The 22,020-nt window shown below is 42.6% G+C and overlaps 1 protein-coding gene across 1 annotated transcript in view; it reads right to left on the bottom strand.

The window, feature by feature from the left end:
* Positions 1-22,020, bottom strand: part of ryr2a (ryanodine receptor 2a (cardiac)) — a 221,846-nt gene that overhangs the window by 140,453 nt on the left and 59,373 nt on the right. Inside the window, exons 13-24 of the mRNA XM_086065047.1 lie at positions 17,849-18,032; positions 16,601-16,736; positions 16,432-16,527; positions 14,592-14,710; positions 14,160-14,293; positions 13,808-14,049; positions 11,885-12,077; positions 11,583-11,787; positions 9,701-9,805; positions 2,587-2,690; positions 1,358-1,441; positions 1,110-1,269 (exon numbers count right to left, since the gene is read on the bottom strand). Coding sequence (XP_085921173.1) covers positions 1,110-1,269; positions 1,358-1,441; positions 2,587-2,690; positions 9,701-9,805; positions 11,583-11,787; positions 11,885-12,077; positions 13,808-14,049; positions 14,160-14,293; positions 14,592-14,710; positions 16,432-16,527; positions 16,601-16,736; positions 17,849-18,032 — 1,762 coding nt within the window. The remainder of the gene's footprint in view (positions 1-1,109; positions 1,270-1,357; positions 1,442-2,586; positions 2,691-9,700; positions 9,806-11,582; positions 11,788-11,884; positions 12,078-13,807; positions 14,050-14,159; positions 14,294-14,591; positions 14,711-16,431; positions 16,528-16,600; positions 16,737-17,848; positions 18,033-22,020) is intronic.

Genomic DNA, 22,020 nt, shown 5'->3' with positions numbered 1-22,020 from the left:
GAACAAGAAGTGCTGTTCAATAAAAAGCAACATTGGTTGATGTTATTATTATTATTAGTATTGTTGCTATTGATAGGGAAAACATATATATGTATATGTAAAAGTATGAGAATATATGCACAAGGCACACTGTTCAATGTGTTCATTATTAATAATTACTATAATAACCTTTGTTATTAATAATCAAGATATTAGCTGTTTACTAGCAGTTTTTTTGTTTACTATACATACAATTTTCTTTGTAACGCTATGTTAAAAGAGGTAGGACCTAATAAGTTTATGCTTTTCAAACATGTATGCGTGAATGTGTAGCTCATGACTGGGTGAAACACTGTGAAACGTATCTTATCTTATCTTATGTTGCTGTCATTGCTTGATTGTTGTGTTTGTTTTATATGTTTTTTTATATTTTGTCTTTACACTTGTACTTTTATAATCAGTTTGTTTTTTCTTTATATACTGTACATGTTCGAAATAAAAATTTAAAAACACGGTCACTTACAAAATACACAAATCTATCCTTAAATATACAGTAACAAAAGCACAAGTGCTATGCATGCCCACCTGGAAAGGCATTTACTAATGCTAACTGAGGAGTGAGGCATCAAGTGAGTGAGGCATCAAGAGATATGGATTTGATTGGATCAGTTTCTTAATGTGATTGGATGAACGAGTGGGACGGGGGTCAGGTCTGTGCAACTGAGGATGGCTGGTGAGTGAATTAATCAGTTTGTGTTTTGGAGGCACTGACAAAAAAATATCAATGAATTACATGATTAAGTTGTCTAAATCGACTCAATAATCATCACCGTATTTACAACTATAAACACTTAGCTATCTTGTTTGTTAGCTGCCACTATCTCCTATGATCAGAGGGGGCAAATCCAGGTCCAGAAAGTAAAAACCCTGCCACAGTTTGGCTTTAGCGACAGGTGCTAGCTAGCGAGCTTCCTAGCTAACTCTCCGGGAGCTTGTTTACCTGCTAGGGAGCTAGCTAGCTAGCACAAGAGACTAAAGCCAAACTGTGGCAGGGTTTTTACTTTCTGGACATGGATTTGCCATCTCTGCCTACGATTGATGTTATAACGCACAATGACAACAATAGCTACCTGTTGAATGCCATAAGTCCAACCCTGACGGATGCGGTCTCTTGCCCAGACATTGTGTGCATTTTCAGCCAGTTTGTCCACCATAGCTTCCTGCGTGGAGGTCAGTTTGATGTGGCACAGGTCCAGGGGAGCAGGTTTGTAACGACTGGACAACTCATAGCTAGAGAAACAAGAGTAAAGTACAACACTGTTAAAAGACCACTTGCCTGGCAAGCTTAACATGTTCATCTTTAAGAAAGGTAACTCACGTTGATGACAGTTTTATACTTTTGACTTTGTCCACAGCATATTCATCTGCAAGACCAACATGGCACCCCAAAGCAAGAAGAGTTCTGTTCATCAAACATACATACACAAAATTCTTCGTGACGTGCATCATGGGGCATGTTCACACCATAGGCTAGCACAGCCTCATCCTCTTCATGTCTAATCCTCAAAATTTACTCAAAACGATCAGTTCTCTTTTTATTCCATTTTTCCTTGGTGATAATTTGTTTTCTTTTTGATCAACTCTGCACACAATCAAATGCAATCAATAAGGAGCCACTCGACCCTTACCAAAAATAAGTATATTTAAGTATTCTTGAAGTATACTCAAAATTAGGAGAGTATACTTCCAGTTTACTTTTCTTTTTGGAAGTGTACTCCACCAAGTAAATGTTAAGTGTACTTGTAAGTATACTAAAACATATACTAAAAGTTTACATACTATAGTACAGTATATACTTAAAATGTACTTGTACTTTCTTAAGTATACTCAAAATTAGGAGAGTATACATCCAGTTTGCTTTTCTTGTACTTATTGGAAGTACACTGTACCAAGTAAAACATATACTCTAAAGTTTACATACTAAGGCACTGGCTAAGTAAGGAACCAAAATTATAGGTTACATTTATTTATAAAGCCCTAAAGATCATATGGCTGGAAAGCCTAGAGGTTAAGGTCGCTACCTTTAGTGTTGGCTGGTTTGACCGCTGTCAATTCATCACTGGGCTTTTTGCTGTAAACTAAACTGTGGACATGTAATGCGCATATATATATATATATATATATATATATATATATATATATATGCGCTCGGGACCTAATAATAACCTACAGGTTCATATACACCCCTCAATTGAAGTGTGACGATGCATGTTGCCATTTTTTGTTGTGCTGTGGGTTTGTTTTCGTGTCTGACAAGCAAGAATGTTTAAAAAATAAGAAGCGCGATCATTCATAATTTGTCATTAAAGTCAAGAATTGAGTATCATATTTTCTGCATCTAAATATTAACAGGGTTTGACACTTATGATCACTAAAAATATGCATAATGAAAACTTTTACATGTCAGTAGTTTGAGAGGAAATACATCACTTTTCTATGGAATCAAGTGGTTTGACTCATGAGCAAATTGGTTAACAAGCTTCCTAGAAAGGATTGCGTGTGACCATAGTGCTTCTACTGTCTTTTTAATGATGCAGCAATATTTACTTGAGAGTTTCCACAGACATCTGTAAGTTGTAACTTCGTTCCTGTTCCGGCAACTTGGAAAATTCCACCAGACATGGGTGTTGCCTCTTGGTGTCATCTCGTACCTGGAAAACACACATAGACGCAGAGTATCTTTTATGGATACGGCACGATCATGATTAAAAGCACCCTGGGTACTTAGAACCATTCCATCACTGCTGACAGACGCTAAAACACTCATTACTTGAGCCATAATGCCACTCCCATGGAATCAAAGACAACACTTAACAACACTTCTCAGACTGTTGAAGTGAAGTTGAAGAGATTTGCTCTCAAGGTCAGGGTCTAGTTCTAACACTTTAGATCAGATAATTTGTGAAATCACATTGGACAGACCTATAGTATTCATTTTAGGAAACCCGAAATTCACCAAATTTGGACCCAGGAGGTTTCCACCTAACAGAGACAGTATGCTGTTTTTTAATTGTGGTTGACATGCCTGTGGACATCGGGAAAAGTGTTTCTAGATTGTAGGGCTAGGCAATAAATCAAATTAATTTGCTAAATCGTGAAATCGAGTTTTATCTTCTGGCTCATTAAAAGCTGTTGTTCTTATGTTCTGTTACATCCAAATGTTATATATTACAAGTGGCAGAATGCTGGATGGGTGGTTTACAAGATATGTTTACAATAGCTACAAACTACTTAATTGTGGCATTTAAGCACAAACTATGAATGTTAAGTTCATGTTAAAAATGATTTAGAATCAGTATACTTTATTGTTGTCTGAACATTTTGCACAGGAATCATTTGTGAATAAAGGAAAACTTTAAATAAATGTTTGTTGATTTTATTATATTAAAATTTATTAAAATCGTAATCGTCCTGAATGACTGCAAAAATCGAGATTTTATTTTTGGGCCATATCGCCCAGCCCTACTAGATTGGCAGGCTGATGTGGTGGTCCTCCTTTTATTAAGGTTATCAGATAGTGTGTTTCAGCTATAACTTGGCCGTGCAGCAGTGGGTCAACTCTACACGTTCGACATGGGGCTAAATCTCAATTATCATATACAGGTGTATAAAAAATACTAAAATGTGACTAAGAGTAATAAAAATTTTCATCCAAAAATCTAAGATTAAAACTAAAATAGATGCCAAAAACAACACTGACATAGCCTACACGTATATGGAGAGTGCATACGTCTCCAATACTGTATGTGATTTCTGATATGAAACTATGAATATATTGTCTAATACATCTAGGAGGAAGACAGATCCTAACCTAATGCTGTCATGATTGGGGTCAGCTGTTTCTGTTTTCCCTTGCAGTTGCTGGGGAAACAGCTGGAGGGCGGATCCCGCCAAACACACCTGCTGCCCATTAGCTCATCAGGCCAAGATAAAAGCCTGACAGAAGCAGCAAGGAGTGTCGGGTTATTACTCCGTGACGCTACTCTGTATCCCACACTACTCGCTGTTTTAGCCGCCCTCGGGCGAGATCTTGTTTTTGATTAAAACTAAGTTATCAGCATCACTGCCATGGCTCTCCTACCTTCCTGCATTTGGGTCCTCCACTCCGTGACCGTAACAGAATAACCCGACCAGAATGGACCCCGCAGACCCCAACAGCCTGTGCCAGGCCATGGCCAGCCATGGGCGCTTACTCGGACAGCACGAGCAATACTTCCGCGAGCTGAAGGAGGCAATGTCGACGCTAACCGCCCAGATCGGGTCACTCACCTTGAAGGTGGAGCGGACGTCGGAATACACGGCCGCGGAAGACTTACGACCAGCCGGGGCGTCACCTGTCTCCTCCGTGTCCCGATCAGCTGGCAACTTTGTTCTTCGGGAACCCAATATTCCCCATCCTCCCCGCTACTCTGGCGAAATTGGTGGGTGTGAACAATTCATTCACCAGTGTAGCCTGGTTCTCGATCAACAGCCGCACACCTTCCCGAACGATGGCGCCAAGGTCGCCGTCGTAATGAGCCTACTTTCCGGCCAGGCGGCATTATGGGCGATGGCGGTCAGTAAAGCCAATCCGGAGCTCCGAGCTTCATTTCCTGCCTTCCTGGCGGAATTTAGAAACGTCTTCGACCACCCAGTAAAAGGGAAGGAAGCGGGCAGCCGCTTGCTGGACCTCCAGCAGGTCGACTTGTCCGTGGCGGAATACTCTATCTCCTTCCGGGTTTTGGCGGCCGAGAGCCGTTACGACGAAGCGGCGCTGTGTAGGATCTTCCGGCGAGGACTCAGCCCGCGAATCAAGGACGAGCTGGCAGCACGGGACGAGACGTCCCGTCTGGAGGAACTCATCAACCTGGCCATCCGCTTGGACAACAGGTTGCGGGAGCGGCAGCGGGAACGGGAGGAGGAGCAACGACCTAAGGCAGCAGACACTGCCGCTCAGCCGGTTTCGACCACGTCCGCGGGGCACTTCTTCGGCGCCTCGCCTCCCGACGCTTCGTGGCGACGCCCTCCTGCGGGAGATGGCATCGAGCCTATGCAGCTGGGGGGAGGACGGCTCTGCAGCGGAATGCAGGAACCGGTGGAGAAATCAGGCGTGCCAATATTGTGGTCGGCCCGGACACCAATCGGCCACGTGTTGGAGGCGGCCTGATAGACGTCGGGACGTCGCACCCGTTCCAGCCACAACCATTCAACCCCAACGCAACAACCAGTGTGAGTACTCTCAGTCCATGGGATCAGGTGACCCAAATGGCCAGTTGGACACTAAAAGGCTCCAATTGTCAGGAAAAATGACATGGGGTGGGGTGAATGTAAAGATGACGGCTTTGGTGGACTCTGGGGCTGATGATTGTATTGTCGACCCGAAAATTGTTAACATCTTGAAATGTCCGGTGGTTAGACTCGAGAAAACCAAGGAGATGTATGACCTCAACGGGCGCCTCTTGGGGGTGATTACACATAGAACAGAGAGTCTACACATGCATTCATCGGGAAATCACGTGGAGACTAGACAGTTTTTTATTATGCCCTCCCGGTCAGCCCCAGTGGTCCTGGGTCTGACTTGGCTGGCCAAGCACAACCCTGACATAAACTGGGGCATGCCTAGGTTAGAGAGATGGAGCTTGTTTTGTCACTCACATTGCCTGCAGTCAGCCGTAAACCACCACCGTAGCCCAGCTAAAGTAATAATGGAACCGATTAACCTAGAAAATGTGCCAGTAGAATACCACAACTTACGGGAAGTTTTTAGTAAAGACCGGGCCTTATCTCTCCCTCCGCATCGACCTTATGATTGCGCGATAGAATTGGTTCCTGGCGCACCACTGCCTAGTACACGCCTGTACCGAATAGCCAAGCCGGAACTCCAAGCCCTTAATGAATATGTCACAACGTCGCTGGCTGCCGGGCTTATTCGGCCTTCCAAGTCGCCGCTAGGGGCAGGATTTTTCTTCGTTGAGAAAAAAGACAAGACTCTACGCCCTTGCATCAATTTCCGTGGTCTGAATAACATAATTAAAAACAAATACCCATTGCCGCTAATGGAGTCAGCATTTGCTCCATTACATTCTGCTGCGGTGTTTACCAAATTAGACCTTCGCAGTGCCTCCCATCTGGTTAGGATAAGGGAGGCAGACGAATGGAAAACAGCGTTTAAAACACCCATTGGGCATTTTGAGTATTTGGTTATGCCTTTTGGCCTCTCAAACGCTCCCGCAGTGTTTCATTAATGATGTCTTGCGTGATATGCTTAATCACTTTTGTTTTGTTTACCTTGACGACATTTTGCTTTTCTCTAGAAATCTAGCAGAACATCGGCAACACGTTCGGCTGGTTTTGGAGCGACTGCTGGAAAACCGGCTATACGTGAAGGCAGAAAAGTGTGCGTTTCACACCAGTTCGGTCCAGTTCCTCGGCTATATTGTGGAGAGGGGTCAATTGAGAGCCGACCCGGCCAAGATCCAGACCGTGGTCGAGTGGCCAACACCCACGTCAAGAAAGCACTTGCAGAGGTTCCTGGGGTTCGCTAATTTCTACCGTCGGTTCATCCGCGACTATAGCATGAAAGCGGAACCTCTGACGAGGCTGACGTCTACCAAGATTCCGTTTATTTGGACTCAGCAGGCTGAGGCCGCTTTTGTTAAATTAAAATGATTATTTTCACGTTCACCGGTTTTGACACACCCTAACGAGGCTCTTCCATTTCTGGTCGAGGTTGATGCTTCAGAGACGGGAGTGGGGGCGGTGTTGTCCCAACGGTTCCCGGTTGACCAGAGGCTGCATCCCTGTGTCTTCTTCTCACGTCGGCTCAACCAGGCTGAGCGCAACTACGATGTGGGCAACCGTGAGCTGCTGGCCATTATTTTTGCGTTGCAGGAGTGGCGGCACTGGCTGGAGGGCGCGGCGGAACCCTTCCAGATCTTCACGGACCACAAAAACTTGTCGTACCTCCGGTCCGCTCAGAGACTAAATCCCCGTCAAGCACGCTGGGCCCTGTTCCTGACACGTTTTAATTATATCATCACTTACCGACCAGGATCCCGGAATACCAAGCCGGATGCCTTGTCCCGCATGCACGGTCCAGCCGCCGAGGGGTCTCCACCCGAAACGATCGTGCCGGAGAACAGAGTGTTGGGAGCCCTCCAGTGGGAGGTAGAGCGGAAGGTGGTGGAAGCAACTGGCGACACGCAGACCCCGGTAGCATGCCCTGGGAATAAGTTGTTTGTACCCACACACCTTCGTCAAGAGGTGCTGCAGTGGGGGCATGTGTCAAAGGTGGCATGTCATCCTGGGGTGGGTCGAACGCTGTCCCTAATAGCACAGAGGTTTTGGTGGCCAGGGCTACGCAAGGACATAAAAGAGTATGTCACGTCCTGTACGGTGTGTGCTCGTAATAAGCCCTCTCGCCATATGCCAGCCGGTCAGCTCCGCCCCCTGCCCATTCCCCACCATCCTTGGTCGCACTTGGCGCTGGATTTCGTTACCGGGCTACCACATTCCAACGGGCAGTCGGTGATCCATACGGTGGTGGACCGGTTTTCCAAGATGGCGCACTTTATCGCCCTGCCCAGATTGCCCACCTCGTTGCAAATGGCGGATATCCTGATAAGGGACATATTCAGGATCCACGGGATCCCATCCGACCTCGTCTCCGATAGGGGGCCTCAGTTTGTGTCCCGGGTGTGTAAGGCTTTCTGCAAGTCTTTGGGAGCTACGGCTAGCCTGTCTTCGGGCTATCACCCCCAATCAAATGGGCAGACGGAGAGAGCTAACCAGGACTTGGAGGCGGCGCTCCGATGTGTGTGACATCAGCATCCTTCCTCGTGGGCATCCCACCTTCCATGGATCGAATACGCCCACAACACCCTCGTGTGCTCTGCCACAGGTTTGTCCCCGTTCAACGCTGCCTATGGCTATCAACCCCCTTTGTTCCCTTCCCAGGAGGGCGAGGTTGCCATTCCCTCGGTCCATATCCACCTCCGCCGGGCTCGCAGGGTTTGGCGGGACGCCAGGAAGGCCCTGTGCCGCACAATGGCCCGCAACAGGCGACTCGCGGACAGGCACCGGATCCCAGCACCATCCTACCGACCGGGACAGAAGGTATGGCTCTCCACTCGGGACCTGCAGTTAGCGGGGAGTTCCAAGAAGCTGGGGCCTCGGTTTGTCGGCCCATTTGAAGTCGACTCCGTGATCAACCCGGTGGCAGTTCGGCTCAACCTGCCACCCACACTCAAGGTGCACCCAGTCTTCCACACGTCATTGCTCAAGCCTGTCTCTGCCAGCCCATTGTGCCCGCCGGCCGCGCCCCCACCGCCTCCCCGGGTCGTCAGCGGGCAGCCTGTCTACACGGTTAGCCATACTGGACTCTCGAAAGCGCAGCAGGGGGGTGCAGTATCTGGTCGACTGGGAGGGGTACGGTCCCGAGGACCGCCAGTGGATCCCCTGCTCCTGGATTCTGGACCAGTCACTTGTCCGTGACTTCCATTCGTCGCACCCTTCTCTGCCAGGTGGTCCGCCTGGGGGCGTTCGTTAGTGGGGGGGTACTGTCATGATTGGGGTCAGCTGTTTCTGTTTTCCCTTGCAGTTGCTGGGGAAGCAGCTGGAGGGCGGATCCCGCCAAACACACCTGCTGCCCATTAGCTCATCAGGCCAAGATAAAAGCCTGACAGAAGCAGCAAGGAGTGTCGGGTTATTACTCCGTGACGCTACTCTGTATCCCACACTACTACTAACTGTTTTATCCGCCCTCGGGCGTGATCTTGTTTTTCCTTGTTTTTGATTAAAACTAAGTTATCAGCATCACTGCCGTGGCTCTCCTACCTTCCTGCATTTGGGTCCTCCACTCCGTGACCGTAACAAATGCCTTGACTGTCTTTTTCGGGGTGTATCCTTCTTTGCCGATTTTCTCAGCCATGGAGACGAGCTTATTAGCATTAATAAGTTTGCTGGCCAGGGTGTTGATATTGTTAAAATGTAGGCTACAACTCACCTATACATAAACTGGATTAAGGAGATGCTCTAACTGGGAATAGGCTGACTCTTGTAATTCTATATCATTTGATACAATTCTGTATTCCATTTTTATCTTGTGTTCAAAGCACTAACTGTCAGATAACATCACAGTAATACATATATGTACATTCTTTACATAAATGTACTGTATCTCAAGCTTTAATTACTCATTTACTTTTTATTTATATTTTAATCTATTTAATTTATATTTTATTTGTTATGTTATTGTTTTTTTTCTCTCTCTAGTTCACCTACTTTATTTATTGACTTTTATTCAGAGGTGGCAAATCCAGGTCCAGAAAGTAAAAAACAAGCCACAGTTTGGTTTTATCACCAGGTGCTAGCTAGCTAGCTCCCTAATTAGCTTCATGGTGCTCGTTTACCTGCTAGGGAGCTAGCTAGCATCAATGGCTAAGGCCAAACTATGGCAGGGTTTTTACTTTCTGGACCTGGATTTGCCACCTCTACTATTCTAACCTGTACTCCTCTGGTAAGAGTACATGATGTGGTTGAGCGTGAGGAAGGTTTGATTATTCATCTATTTTGTAACATCCTGTCAAATGTCACAATTATTGAGTCACTGTTATCTCCTCTGAAAACTCAAACAGACTGTTTGGGGGGGAACGCAGGCAGAGCGATGTTACTCAATACTCACTACACCATAAGTCCAGCCAAATTCAATCTTGTTCATCACCCACAGTTCATGGATGTTTTCTGCAAGCTTCTCTTTGATCCTCTCCAAGTGAAATGGCAAAACAATCTACACACAGACACAAAAAAAATAGCAGTGGGCGCCATGAATTCCACTTAACTATAGTAGTAGAGGTGTGGCTTTGCCCTCATTTGCAATTCACGGGATATTATTCTAGATTAACCAAAGGGATTGTCCCATATCTGAAAGGGAGATTTTAAGTCGTATTGTAAATTGAAGTTTAAAATCAGAAAACTGAAAACATTTTGAGGATTGCTTCTAATAGTTGACCCCTCCAATAATACAAAATGTATATATTTTCAATGTATGATAATAATAGCAAATAAAGCATTGTTGAAATGAGCTGTTCGCCGCCTTTTCATGGTAGATGCTTGAAATGATGAATAATCTTTGATGCCATACTCCAACCACATTAAATGGTATCGGGGAAAAAGGTCAGTGGATTGCAGTCAGGGTCATCAAGAAGGCCTTCTCTACCTGAAAAACGATCACTGTAGGCAGACGCAATGTTGACGTGCAGAGTGACTTCAAGGCAGGGGGCGTGAACATTCAGCTAGTATGGGTTGAGCCATGGGAAGAGTCTGTTTTGAATTGTTTGTTAACAAACAGAAATAGTCAAAACTTTTGGACTCGACCTTTAATGCTTTGTCTTACACTCCCCAAAAATGTAAAGGTTTAAGTTTTTTTAGGCCAGAGCATACAGAAGGCTTTGATACAGCCTCTGACAAGAAGAGGTTGCTTAAAACAATGGTAGTTATTACAAAAAAACTGCCAGAAGGTGGCAGGAGAGTATAAGAGGAGGCCATGTTGCAACGAGCTCTTTTCTCCAGTGTTTTCAACAGGTTTGTGAATAATGATGAAACTTAGCTACATTCTAATGCTAATTGCTGCAAAACAGAAACGGATGCAAATATACTTTTTTCCTGATGAAAGAAGAGACTCCATTTTTTTGGGGGGGGGGAGGTCTGTGGACCTTGCAAAATCAGTCAAAATCAAGTAAAATAGCCGGGAGCAAAGGGGGTTGCTTCAGTGAAAATGGCTGGGAGTGAATGAGTTCATTTGTGACATGATAGTGGTGGTATCAAGAGCTGGATCAGGTCCCCACTGAAGGCCCAGGTCCAAAACTCACCACCCATCTTTGAAAACAGTATGGCATCTATCTCGGATACCTGCTTCCGATTGGGACTTAATTTGGGTGAATTCCCTAGTGGGAATTAATCAAGGTAAGAGCCCTGGAGTTCATCCAAAATTGCTGCCTTAAACAAAAAATAGCTAACATGACCACTTTCATGCATGGGTCATTTAAGACATTTCCTTACAGGATGTAATGACTTTCCCAGAAGTGATGTGCTCAGTGGACTAGTGGTAGAGTGTTCCCCCCTGAGACTGGGAGGTCATGGGTTCGAATCCCGGCTGGGTCATACCAAAGGCTATGAAAATTTAACCCATTTGCCTCCCTGCTTGACATTCAGCATTACAGGTTGGAATTGGGGGGTTAGATCACCAAATGATCACCGAGCATAAGCACCTGCTGCTGCTGACCACTCTCTCATTGGGTGGCTCAAATGCGGAGAACGAATTTCACCCCACTTAGAGGGGTGAGGGCCTTAAGAGGGCCTTTGGACTGCCCAGTGCTTAACACTTGATGAATACTTGATACATGCCGACTGTTATAGCTGGTTGAGTATCCTGCATGTATGCTTGCGTTCAATAAATAATAAATAAATACATAAATCAATAAATAAATAACATTTCCCTGGAATCAAACAACTTTGCATGTCTGTCTATCAGTCTAATAAATATGTAAAAATCGAGCCATCTGTACCTGGCTGGTGTTGACAGGCATAGGTGTGAATGCTGCCTGGCTCATGGTGACAGTGGGTCCCAAAAGATCCCTGGCTGCTGTCTGGTGTTGACTGGGTTCCAGTTTTAGTTTCTCTCTTGGCAACACGGCCTCAAAACATGGAGCATAACCTGGAGGAGGGAGAAACTTAAACTCTCCATGGCGGCCCCCAAGAAGGAATCGAAGCCTATACAAAGACAAGATGCCAACGAACAGGTGAGCAGGCAAAGGTATTACCACTGGACGGATAATTGTAGGTGATTTGCTTTGAGAAATGCACTAACTTAACTCCAGCAGAGAAGCTGACCACAGGGAAAAAGAGGCCATTGGAGTTGAAGTTCTCAAACATGCCCTGAACTGGTTGGCCGTTGATCCTGAAGGAGATACTGGGCACACTAAGGTCCAAGCAGCAGCTCACCACATCGTCTGCTTTCAGAAGGTGCTGATTGGGTGAGCTAACAGACTTTGCAATACAGCCTGCAAAAAATCCACACATAAATTATTATATCTTGTACATGTCATGCTTGGTCGAGTCACCGGCTGTGTCCGAATGTGCACCCTACTCCCTATGTAGTGCCCTACTGAGGGGTCACGCCATTTTGTACTTAAAATTACCCACAATGCACTCTAAAAAGTAGTGAACATGATGTTCACTCAACCGGGTTGATATAGACCATAATGCGAGTATGAAAAAAACATGGCGTGAGCAACAGCGCAAGCGCAAGAATCAATGCGATGCATTAATATTGTAATGATTTCCGGGTAAACCGGATAATGGATCCCCAAAACGCAGAGACACAAAAGGTAAGATTGACAAATGTATTCTTATACAGCGAGTAGTAACACAAAGCGCTGGACGAAGCCAGGAAAAAAACTATTAACAAAAGTCTCTTGCAAATGCTGCAAGGAAAGAAAGTAACAAAAATACACCCGAGGGCTATAAAACCGCACAACGCGAATAAACTTAATAACAAATACAAACGAGCTATACAAAGCGGAGAAACTAAAGGCAACGTGGGACTACACGTGGAGATCAATCACTCAAGCGTAAAGCTAAGGAAACAAAATATTACGGAGAAAAAGGACTCAACGCGTGGATACTAAAACACTCAGGCAGAAAGCCGAGGAAACAATAACTTAAAACTACGGATCAAAAGGACTCACATAAAAACTGGAAACAAAGAACAAAAACTAGAACAGGAATAGAAAACACAAGATCTGAATATTGCACTTGGACGAGGACGTAACAAATTCAATACACAAGGAGTGCCGGAAGTTCCAGTCCTTATAAAGCGTTGATTAGGAATAGGAAACAGGTGCGGCGCAGGAGGACATGCCCCTCTGCTCAATCAGAGACTGAAAAATAAAAAACACCGCACTGAGAGCAGAGCCATGAAAATTATATACTATGGAAATGAATGTGTTTTGGTTGAAAATATTTACAATAAAGGAACTAAAGTACAGTTTTAAAACATTTTTATTCACAATAAATTGTCGGAGATTTATGCGCCGGTGCGTCATAACAGTTATGGTGGTCAAGTGATATGCGACGAGGAGAAGTAGTGAGCTGGCTGTCCGAATCGCCAAACAAAATGAGGGCACTACATATTAAGCCATTATATAGTGCGGGGCTATGTAGTGAATGAGGGGTTGAGGAACAAGTGTGTACATTCGGACACAGCCACCGTCTCATTTGGATTATTGAATTGAATTTGTTTGGACTTTGCGCCATTATATAGTGCGGGGCTATGTAGTGAATGAGGGGTTGAGGAACAAGTGTGTACATTCGGACACAGCCACCGTCTCATTTGGATTATTGAATTGAATTTGTTTGGACTTTGCATTGTATTGTATTGTTTTAAAAAAATCCCATCCCAACTACGCTAAGGGCCGAATAATCTCTCTCTCTCTCTCTCTCTCTCTCTCTCTCTCTCTCTCTCTCTCTCTCTCTCTCTCTCTCTCTCTCTCTCTCTCTCTCTCTCTCTCTCTCTCTCTCTCTCTCTCTATATATATATATATATATATATATATATATATATATATATATATATATATATATATATATATATATATATATATATATATATATATATAGTGAGATATCATTAACATGATTATGATTTTGCCAGATACCCCTACTTATTCCACACAAGATAAACATAGTAAAGGTGGATTTATGTTGTACACAATGTTCAAACAAGCTGCACCTGACCAAAGATGGAGTCCATCAAAGCCAAAGGAGTAGAGGTCATCACCCACTCCGTTGCCGCCCCAACCCTCCCCACCGCTGGGGCAGGGCACATAGCCATTGGTGTTGGCCCAGCCCACTCTGAGGTGAGTGGCCTCAGCTGTGACGAATGGCAGAGCTTGGTCTACAATCAGCTCATAGTACCACTTCTTATACTGTGCAGAGCCTTCACTGACACCCAGAAAGATATTCGGGCACATGCTGAGAGGAGGAGAGAAAGGAATTCTGTCACTAAACGGGGGTAATAACAGGTCAAACAATGACAGCCTATGTGTATAGTGAAAGCTAATCCCCAGTTTATGTTTGTATACCTGCTTACGTAATTGACCAGACGTGTCTGAAGTAACAAGTCTCTTCCCGGCAGTAGGTTGTCACAGATCAGGTGCTGGTTTGAGCGTACTGCCACACCGTGGCACACACAAAGCGAACACAACACATCAAGAACCTACACAGCATGTGCATACAGAAAGGATGTCAGAACATATCACTGACACAAGACCACATATGTGAATACCTACACAACTTGAATGGATGTGTTTGTAAATCTATATCAAAACAGCATTTAAAGGAATGTTTCTGCATTTTAAATGATTCATGTTACACTTTTAGATTTTACAATGAGATCAAAATTGACCAGCCAATTAAAATGCTCTGTGAAGGAATATTAGAGCCCAAATACATTACTGTATCTGAATGCAGGTGAATATTGTGGCTTGATTTCTACTGTTTAGGACCACATTTACCTTGTGGTTGCGTCCATGTTTATCCAGAAGAGAAATTATGGATTTGATATGTTCCTCTTTGATAAGGTTCAGTGCTTCAGGACTCTCCACCAGCACACAGTGAAGAACCTCCAGTATGCCTGAATAAGAATTAGCATATTGTGTTTAAAAAAAACACACAAAAGAATAAATGAATAAATATTCATAATTTATCTCTAAAAATACACTGCTTGCATCACAAAATTATGATGACTAAAAATATCAACGGCAGCAGAGTAAACGAGTGGTTGGTACGTCTTCCTCGCAATTGGAGGTTCTGAGTGGGGGTCAGGCCATCCTGTGTAGAGTTTGCATGTTATTTGTGCTTGCTGGATTTTTCTCTGTATACTCCAGCTTCATCCCTCATTCTAAAAACTGGGGACGTAACGGCCAGAGGTGGCAAATCCAGGTCCAGAAAGGAAAAACCCTGCCACATTTACTCCCGATAAGTGGTAGAGAGTGGATGCAGGGAATAACAATTCCACCATAAGATTGGATTTAAGCCTTTTTTAACTTGACATTGCTATTGACGTGTCACCAGTCTGGGTTGTATTTTCCTCCTCACCCCGTAGTCAGTTGAGATAAACTTAGCAGTATGCCATCTGTGACCCGTTCATTTTGTATGTGTTAAAGGGCGGGCACCATGGAATGGAGCGTTGCTGGCAAGTGCTGGGAGGGCGTCTGTCACGATGGTGACGCACCTCAAATAAAAAAAACAACAATTTGAAAGCTGTGTCACCCTGACGTCAGACAAGTGCCTCCTATTGGAGCGTGGCTAACGGGGCAATTTAGTGCTACTTTGACTTATTTATTGGTAAAGTCATGGGGACAATGGTGGAAGCCTTCTGCTCATTTGCAAGGGTCTGTAAAGTGGCTGTTAGAATATATGTACATACGTTATCCCATATTTTCTCTTTTAATAGAGCAAAGCATTTATTCAGAAGTATAACCTTGTTTGTATCATGAAGTTGTCTGTGAAGAAGGGCAGAGCGTAAGAAAGAGCATGACTCCTACTTCTGCAGCTGCAGAACAGGAACTGTGCCCTTATCACAAGATAAGGACTGAAACATTTTGTTGTTGGAGCGCCAAAGCAAAATACGTCAATATTATTATCTGCGCAATGACTCATATCCGCAATGGTTTTAATGTTGCTGCTGTGTATCCCCCTCCCCTTTAGCGCAGCAACGGTTGCATAACTAGGGAACGCCCTGTAAAAAAAACAAGGGCTCGGTAGAGTGTGCATCAGAGCGGGTAGGAGATTGTAATCTGTGCACATCTCTGTCCGTTCTCCTCGCAAGCAAAAATAATCTAAATCTCTTGTCTTTCTTCCTTGTCTGTTGTTTATTAAATGTTCTAGGTTGACTGAACCTGACAGTGTCCTTGCGGCTGAAAGGCGCTATATACATCTAATTTAAAATATTTTTTTATTACTAAAATAATCAAATCCAGGAGTTCCTTTTAAACAATTGAAGATACATCTTGTCGAGATGCAGTCTAGTTTTCGTCACAACAAAAGCCTCTGCATTTACTTCCTGGTAAGATGCATCAGCACTTCCAAATATGACACCAGTTTGAATTTCCACCCACTCACACTGAGCAAATGCAGTGTGAACTTGCTTAAACTTGCATTATTTTTGTGTGTAGCTTTTCTAAACATGTATCGCTTTTAGATTTAGCTTAATAGCACAGAAAGATGCCACAAAGAGAACACCCACAGCCTTGTGCACTTTTCACAACTTCTCACCAGATTGTAGAGTATGACACATATTATTGATCCATGGGTCCATATGATGCTGTTCTTATCAAAGTCTTGCCAACGTACCAGAAGAGGCCTCCAGTCTCTCCAGCCTGCTGATGAGCCAGTCTAAGGAACCCGAAAACTGGGCACAGTTCTTTCTGTTACCGCTGATGAGTGCAGCTAAAAGCGACAAGAGGGAGCAGGGAATGAGAGTTATTGTTGTCAGACGTTGCATCCAAGTCCATGTGCATACCCAGTAGTTGGTAGAGAGAATTAAGGCTGGAGCTCCAGGCCTCTCCTGCCTCCCTTCCAACTGCTTCTGTAAAATGGGCTGCACTGCTATAGACGTGTAGTCGATCAATACACTCCAGGACCAGGGCGATCATTCCCTACAGACACAAAGGGTAGCTTATTCAGCTAATTCTCTTGATGGCGAGACTACTAAATGCAATCAAATCTGCAAATGCCAGTTCGCTCCCATATCACTATAAAGGGTATTATAATAAAGTGTTGTTAAACACGGATTATTATTATTATTATTATTATATATTTTTTAGATTTTGTACATACTAGTGCTAATTTGATCAGACGTTTTTTTATTTTAGTCTCAGTTTTAGTCCAGTCTCAATCCCGCTTGTTAGTTTTTATCATAGTTTGTCAACCTCATCTTTATATTTAGTCAACTTTTAGTCGACTATACATCTAGCCTTTTCGTCTTCAGTGAAAACGTAATTGTATCCGTCTAGTTTTAGTCAACAAAGCTGTCAACGTTTTAGTCAGGACAATCATTTTACCCCTGTATATTCTTTCAGCAGATAATGTTGAGCATTTCGGCTCTAAAACAATTTCACATAAAATTTCCTCATCTTTTTGAAGAAAAACAACTTCACACACACAACTACAGTAAATAAGTGACTACTATGGCTCCATGCTACAAGTTAGTAAATTAGCCAGCATTAGTTAGCTGTCGGATTGACATTATTGTTGGAACATAGTAGCCGTTGGATTAATGTTACATTATAACTATTAACTAATAATTAATTATTATCTTTTTAGCCATTCACCATGAATCCATTTTCTGTCTGTCCCATGTGTTTGTGCATGTTGCACTCGCTAGCTGCAGATTTGAAAGGGTGTGTGTCACATGACAGTGTCACAGTGACAGATTAGCAGAGACAGGATCTTACAAAATCATATAATTTTTGTCTCATCTTTCTTCATGAACTAAAATGTCCATAGATTTTGATCCAGTTTTTATTAAGTGAAGAACTTTTTCGTGTCGTCTTCATTAGTCTACGAAAATGCATACGGATTTAGTATCAGATATTGTTTAATAATGAGGGTTTTCGTCTAGTTAAGTCTAGTCTAGTTTTCGTCTGGTAAAAAATGTGTGTTGACGAGAATATTTTTCTTTAGATGTCTTCAACAAAATTTACACAAGTACATACACATGCATACACACACGCATGCGAACATGTACGCATGCAAACACACTCATCACCTCTTCTTGGAAGAGGTTCTGTCTGTTCTTCAAAGCTCTCAGAAGATTCTGCTTGTCTTCGTGTTCTAGGTGATCGCCGGGTGGATGGAAGTAGCCAATCAGATCCTGAAGACTCAGGCTGATTGAGTCAATTGGTATATCAAAGGTTGTGCTCTTTCCTTTAGTTCTTAATGTATCTAGACTCCTGTAAATGACCAAGAACAAATAAAAAATTGTTTACCTGAAAGATGTGAAAATTATACATTTGTTTGTATACAATACAATACACATGTTCAACAATGATGGCTGAAAACATGTGCAAAGAGTAAAAACAATGCAGTAATTAACTGAGCTGCCAGTGATGTGGTTGGCAGCCAGTTGGTATTCACATTATGTCTCCACCAAGTGTAAATTGGCGTTGGTATTTTCAGAATATAGACTACGCAATTTGAATTTCCACGGGTGCCCTGTAGGTTAACAGCATCAATGACGGTCATTGCTAGCCTGGGACATGACAAATCTGTTACAGAATTCTTTGGATGAACGCTCATGATTGTTTGGGAAACTTTTAAAGGGATAGTATACTTGACTCATTGAGCCATTTTCAGCAGTAAAAAGTTATGATTTTGTCCAGAATTTATTTGATAACTCAATTATTTTCACGTACAATTAATGCCTTTAAAAACAAATTTTTCCATTTGCTGTCGACTGAAGATGATATCACCTGTTCTGAGGAAATAGGTAACAACCAATCATGGCCCACCTGTTTTCTAGGTTTGGTCAGCAAACTGATATATGATTGGTTGTTACCTGTTTCCTCAGCACAGGTGATGTCATCTTGAGTCAACACAAAGTGTCAACATTTGTTTTAAGGTATTAATTGTTGATTAATAATAAGGAAATTATCACATTTATTATAGACAAAATATTATCTTCTTACTGTTGAAAATGGCTCAATGAGTCAAGTATCCCTTTCCGGATGCCCTTTCTGACGCAACTCTCTGCATTTACTCGGGCTTGGGCCTACAGTACCAACTGGCAGCATTCACAGGCAAAGTAACATGGTCTGGAGGCAGGTATTTATATTATTATTATCACTTTGGGGTACTTGCAAGTCGAGGTACTGGCACACATCGAAGCAGATTTTTATTTTTTTTAATGGCATAATAAACCTTTACAAATGTTTTTTTTTTTTTTTTGCCTGGTGTAATGAGTGTGTAAAGCTCAACGACTTTTGGTAAATGATACGACCCTAAAAAAATCAGCGTCCTTTTTTATTTTTGTTGCCCCGATTGGCTTTTTATTTTAGAGTACATATACACATATATCATCGTTAGTTTTACTCATAGCAGAATATTGTCTATAGAGGGCATCAAAAATAAATAAATAAATAAAAAGTACATATGCATGGATAGGTGTGATGCCACTGAACATTTTGAGTGGTGGAAAGTAAAAAAAAAGAAATTCATAAATGACTTAGTTATCGCACTTACAAAGAGTATCCAAACTTTGGACAAAATACCTTGCGTCACAATTTTTTTTTGTCAACCCAAGGGCTAGGTGGCGCTATATTTATAACTGACTATTGTTATGGAGATACCTTCAGGTCATAACTATAAACATACATGTGAAGTTTGGGATTTTTTAGAGCATGTACCGGGGAGTTATTACGCATTTTGTCTTTAATGGCAAAGGAAATATGAAACACAAAAAAATTATGCCCCGCCCCCGTCAAATAGTATTTCTAAAAGTCAAGATTTCCCCTGTTGATGGGCCAGGTCTTGACATGGTCCAGACCAAGTTTGAAGTCAATCAGATAAAACGTGTAGGAGAAATGGGCAAAAGAATGCCCCCTGCAAATATGTAAAAATCTGCAAAAATGGGACATTCAAAAATTTGTAGCTCACTTCCTATTTCTTTTAGCATTAGGGTTCAAGAGACTTTTTTGTAGGTCTTGGGCTCCCTCATATACCAAAATGTTTTCTTAAATCTTGCTTAAACGTACAACCGGGGCTGCTTCGCTAAATATTATTAGGGGGCGTTAGTGAGTCATCTTAGTAAAAATCGTACAATACACGATAAAATATTGCTCATTTTGTCAGGCCAGATGTGTGTGCCAAGTTTCACGAGTTTCTGTGCATGTTTAGGCCCTAAATATTGGCGTTGTTTTCTTGACGAACAGTGTGTAGCCCCGCTCACAGTGTTTCATGAAAAGTCGCAAACTTCGTGTTGTACCACCATGAAGGCCTAAACAGTCTTCTAAGCAAATATAAGGTAGATCTGATTAACCCGGTTGGAGAACAACATCGAAGAAAAAAACATGTATTTAATTTGGCCAGTAGAGGGCGCTATGACTATGATGAAATATAAGTTTGTAGATGTCTTCAGAACTGGACTCTCATCAAATGTGTGAAATTTGGAGAAGATAGGATCATCTGGGTCAAGTTAAAGCAGCTTTTATTGTCACGGTGAATCATCAGATTTTTTGCAGCATCGTCATGGCCACGCCCTTTGTTGAAAAGTCACAATATTTAGTGTGGGGCATGATCAACATGTTAAGGCTTCTGTGACAACTGGATCCTTTTCACGGGCTTGGTGCAGAGGAAAATGTAAAAACATTCAATTTTTGTCACCACTCGGTGGCGATATAGATATAACCAAATATTATCATTTAGATGCCTTTAGGTCGTGACTATTAACATACATGAGAAGTTTGGGATTTTTTGGAGCATGTACAGGGGAGTTAGTAAACATTTTTTCCTTTGTGACGAAGCAAATATGAAACGCAAAGTTTGAGGCCCCGCTCCTGTAATATTGCATTTTGAAAACTCAAGATTTTTTCCCCAGTTGTCCCAGGTTTTGAGATGATACAGGCCAAGTTTGAACTCAATTGAATGTATCGTCTAGGAAAAGGGGTCAAATGTATGACCCCTGTGAATGGGCAAAAATTGGACATTCAAAAATTCATAGCTCACTTCCTGTACATTTTAGGATATAGCCGTAATAGACTTCTTTTGTACGTCTCGGGGTGCTACACATGCCTGCCAATTTTCGTAGCTGTAGGTCAAACGTGTTGGGATTGGTTTTTATTTTTGTCCTGTATGGCGCGCTATGGAGCCATGCCATTATGACAACTTCATGATATCACATTTTCGCCGTGCCCGAAGAGTGTGCAAAATTTGCTGAGTTTTCATTCATGTCTAGGGAGTCAAAAATGTGATCATTTGCGGAGAAGAAGAAGAAAAAGACAAAGACGAAGACGAAGAAGAAGAAGGAGGAAAAACAATAGGTACCTCGCAGCAGTAGCTTCTCTGGCCCGAATTATAAAAATAACCAGTGTTGTGAATGTTACTTGAAAGGAATTAGTTATAGTTACTAATTACTTGCAAAAAAAAAAATACGTAAAAAAAAAAAGTAGCTGAGTTAGTAATTGAATTACTTTATAATAAAAGGCACTCGTTACCAGGCAGAATAACTTTCACTACTTTAAAAAAACGCTTTATATCAAACAATTTAAATATTACACTTTTACTTTCATATCTGGTACCGACAGTGGGCAGGACCTGTCGGGCCATAATCGGAAGTGACTCTAAGACCTAAGACCCTAAGTATATTTTCCCCGCCTTCTTTCTTTTTTTTTATCAGAAACATTCACATATAAATGTAAAACAATCATAAAAATGTAAATCTCTGTATTTTATATGGACACAAATGATCAAGATGAACGGGAATTTTTTTTTCCGATGTTGCTCAATTGGAGCTGTCTTAATGTGACGTCATCGGAAGGAGTCCCTGGTCCAGATACAATCTTGCAGGCGGATGTAAGTCGGAAGTTCATGATCTGTTATCGACAACGGAGCTCTCCCCAACCGGCAGCCTTTTTGTGGAACCGGAGTGTGTTAGGAAGGATTACGCAGTAGTCGACTGGTAAACTAATAAATCAATTGTAACACAATGCATTTAACGTACAATAACGATAACGCCGTTTCAAGTACGGGAAAAATAATTGGAAGATGGAGTTATCCAACGTCGTTAGTTTAAAGCATCACTAAGGAACTTTCAGTTTACGTTTATTATGGCGGTGCCATATGGACAAAAGCGGGAATGTTATGCCTGAAGGAAGACCTAATTTCTCATGAGGACAAGCGCACTACTTTGTTTTTGAGCTCATGCCAGCGAGTGAAAGTCTGGTC

This window comes from Leptonotus elevatus, chromosome 20, assembly GCF_054856555.1.
Source record: "Leptonotus elevatus isolate MCC_2025b chromosome 20, RoL_Lele_1.0, whole genome shotgun sequence".
Taxonomy (NCBI): Eukaryota; Metazoa; Chordata; class Actinopteri; order Syngnathiformes; family Syngnathidae; genus Leptonotus; species Leptonotus elevatus.
The sequence above is the reverse complement of the archived record's forward strand: the minus strand, read 5'-3'. Positions and strand labels throughout refer to the sequence as shown.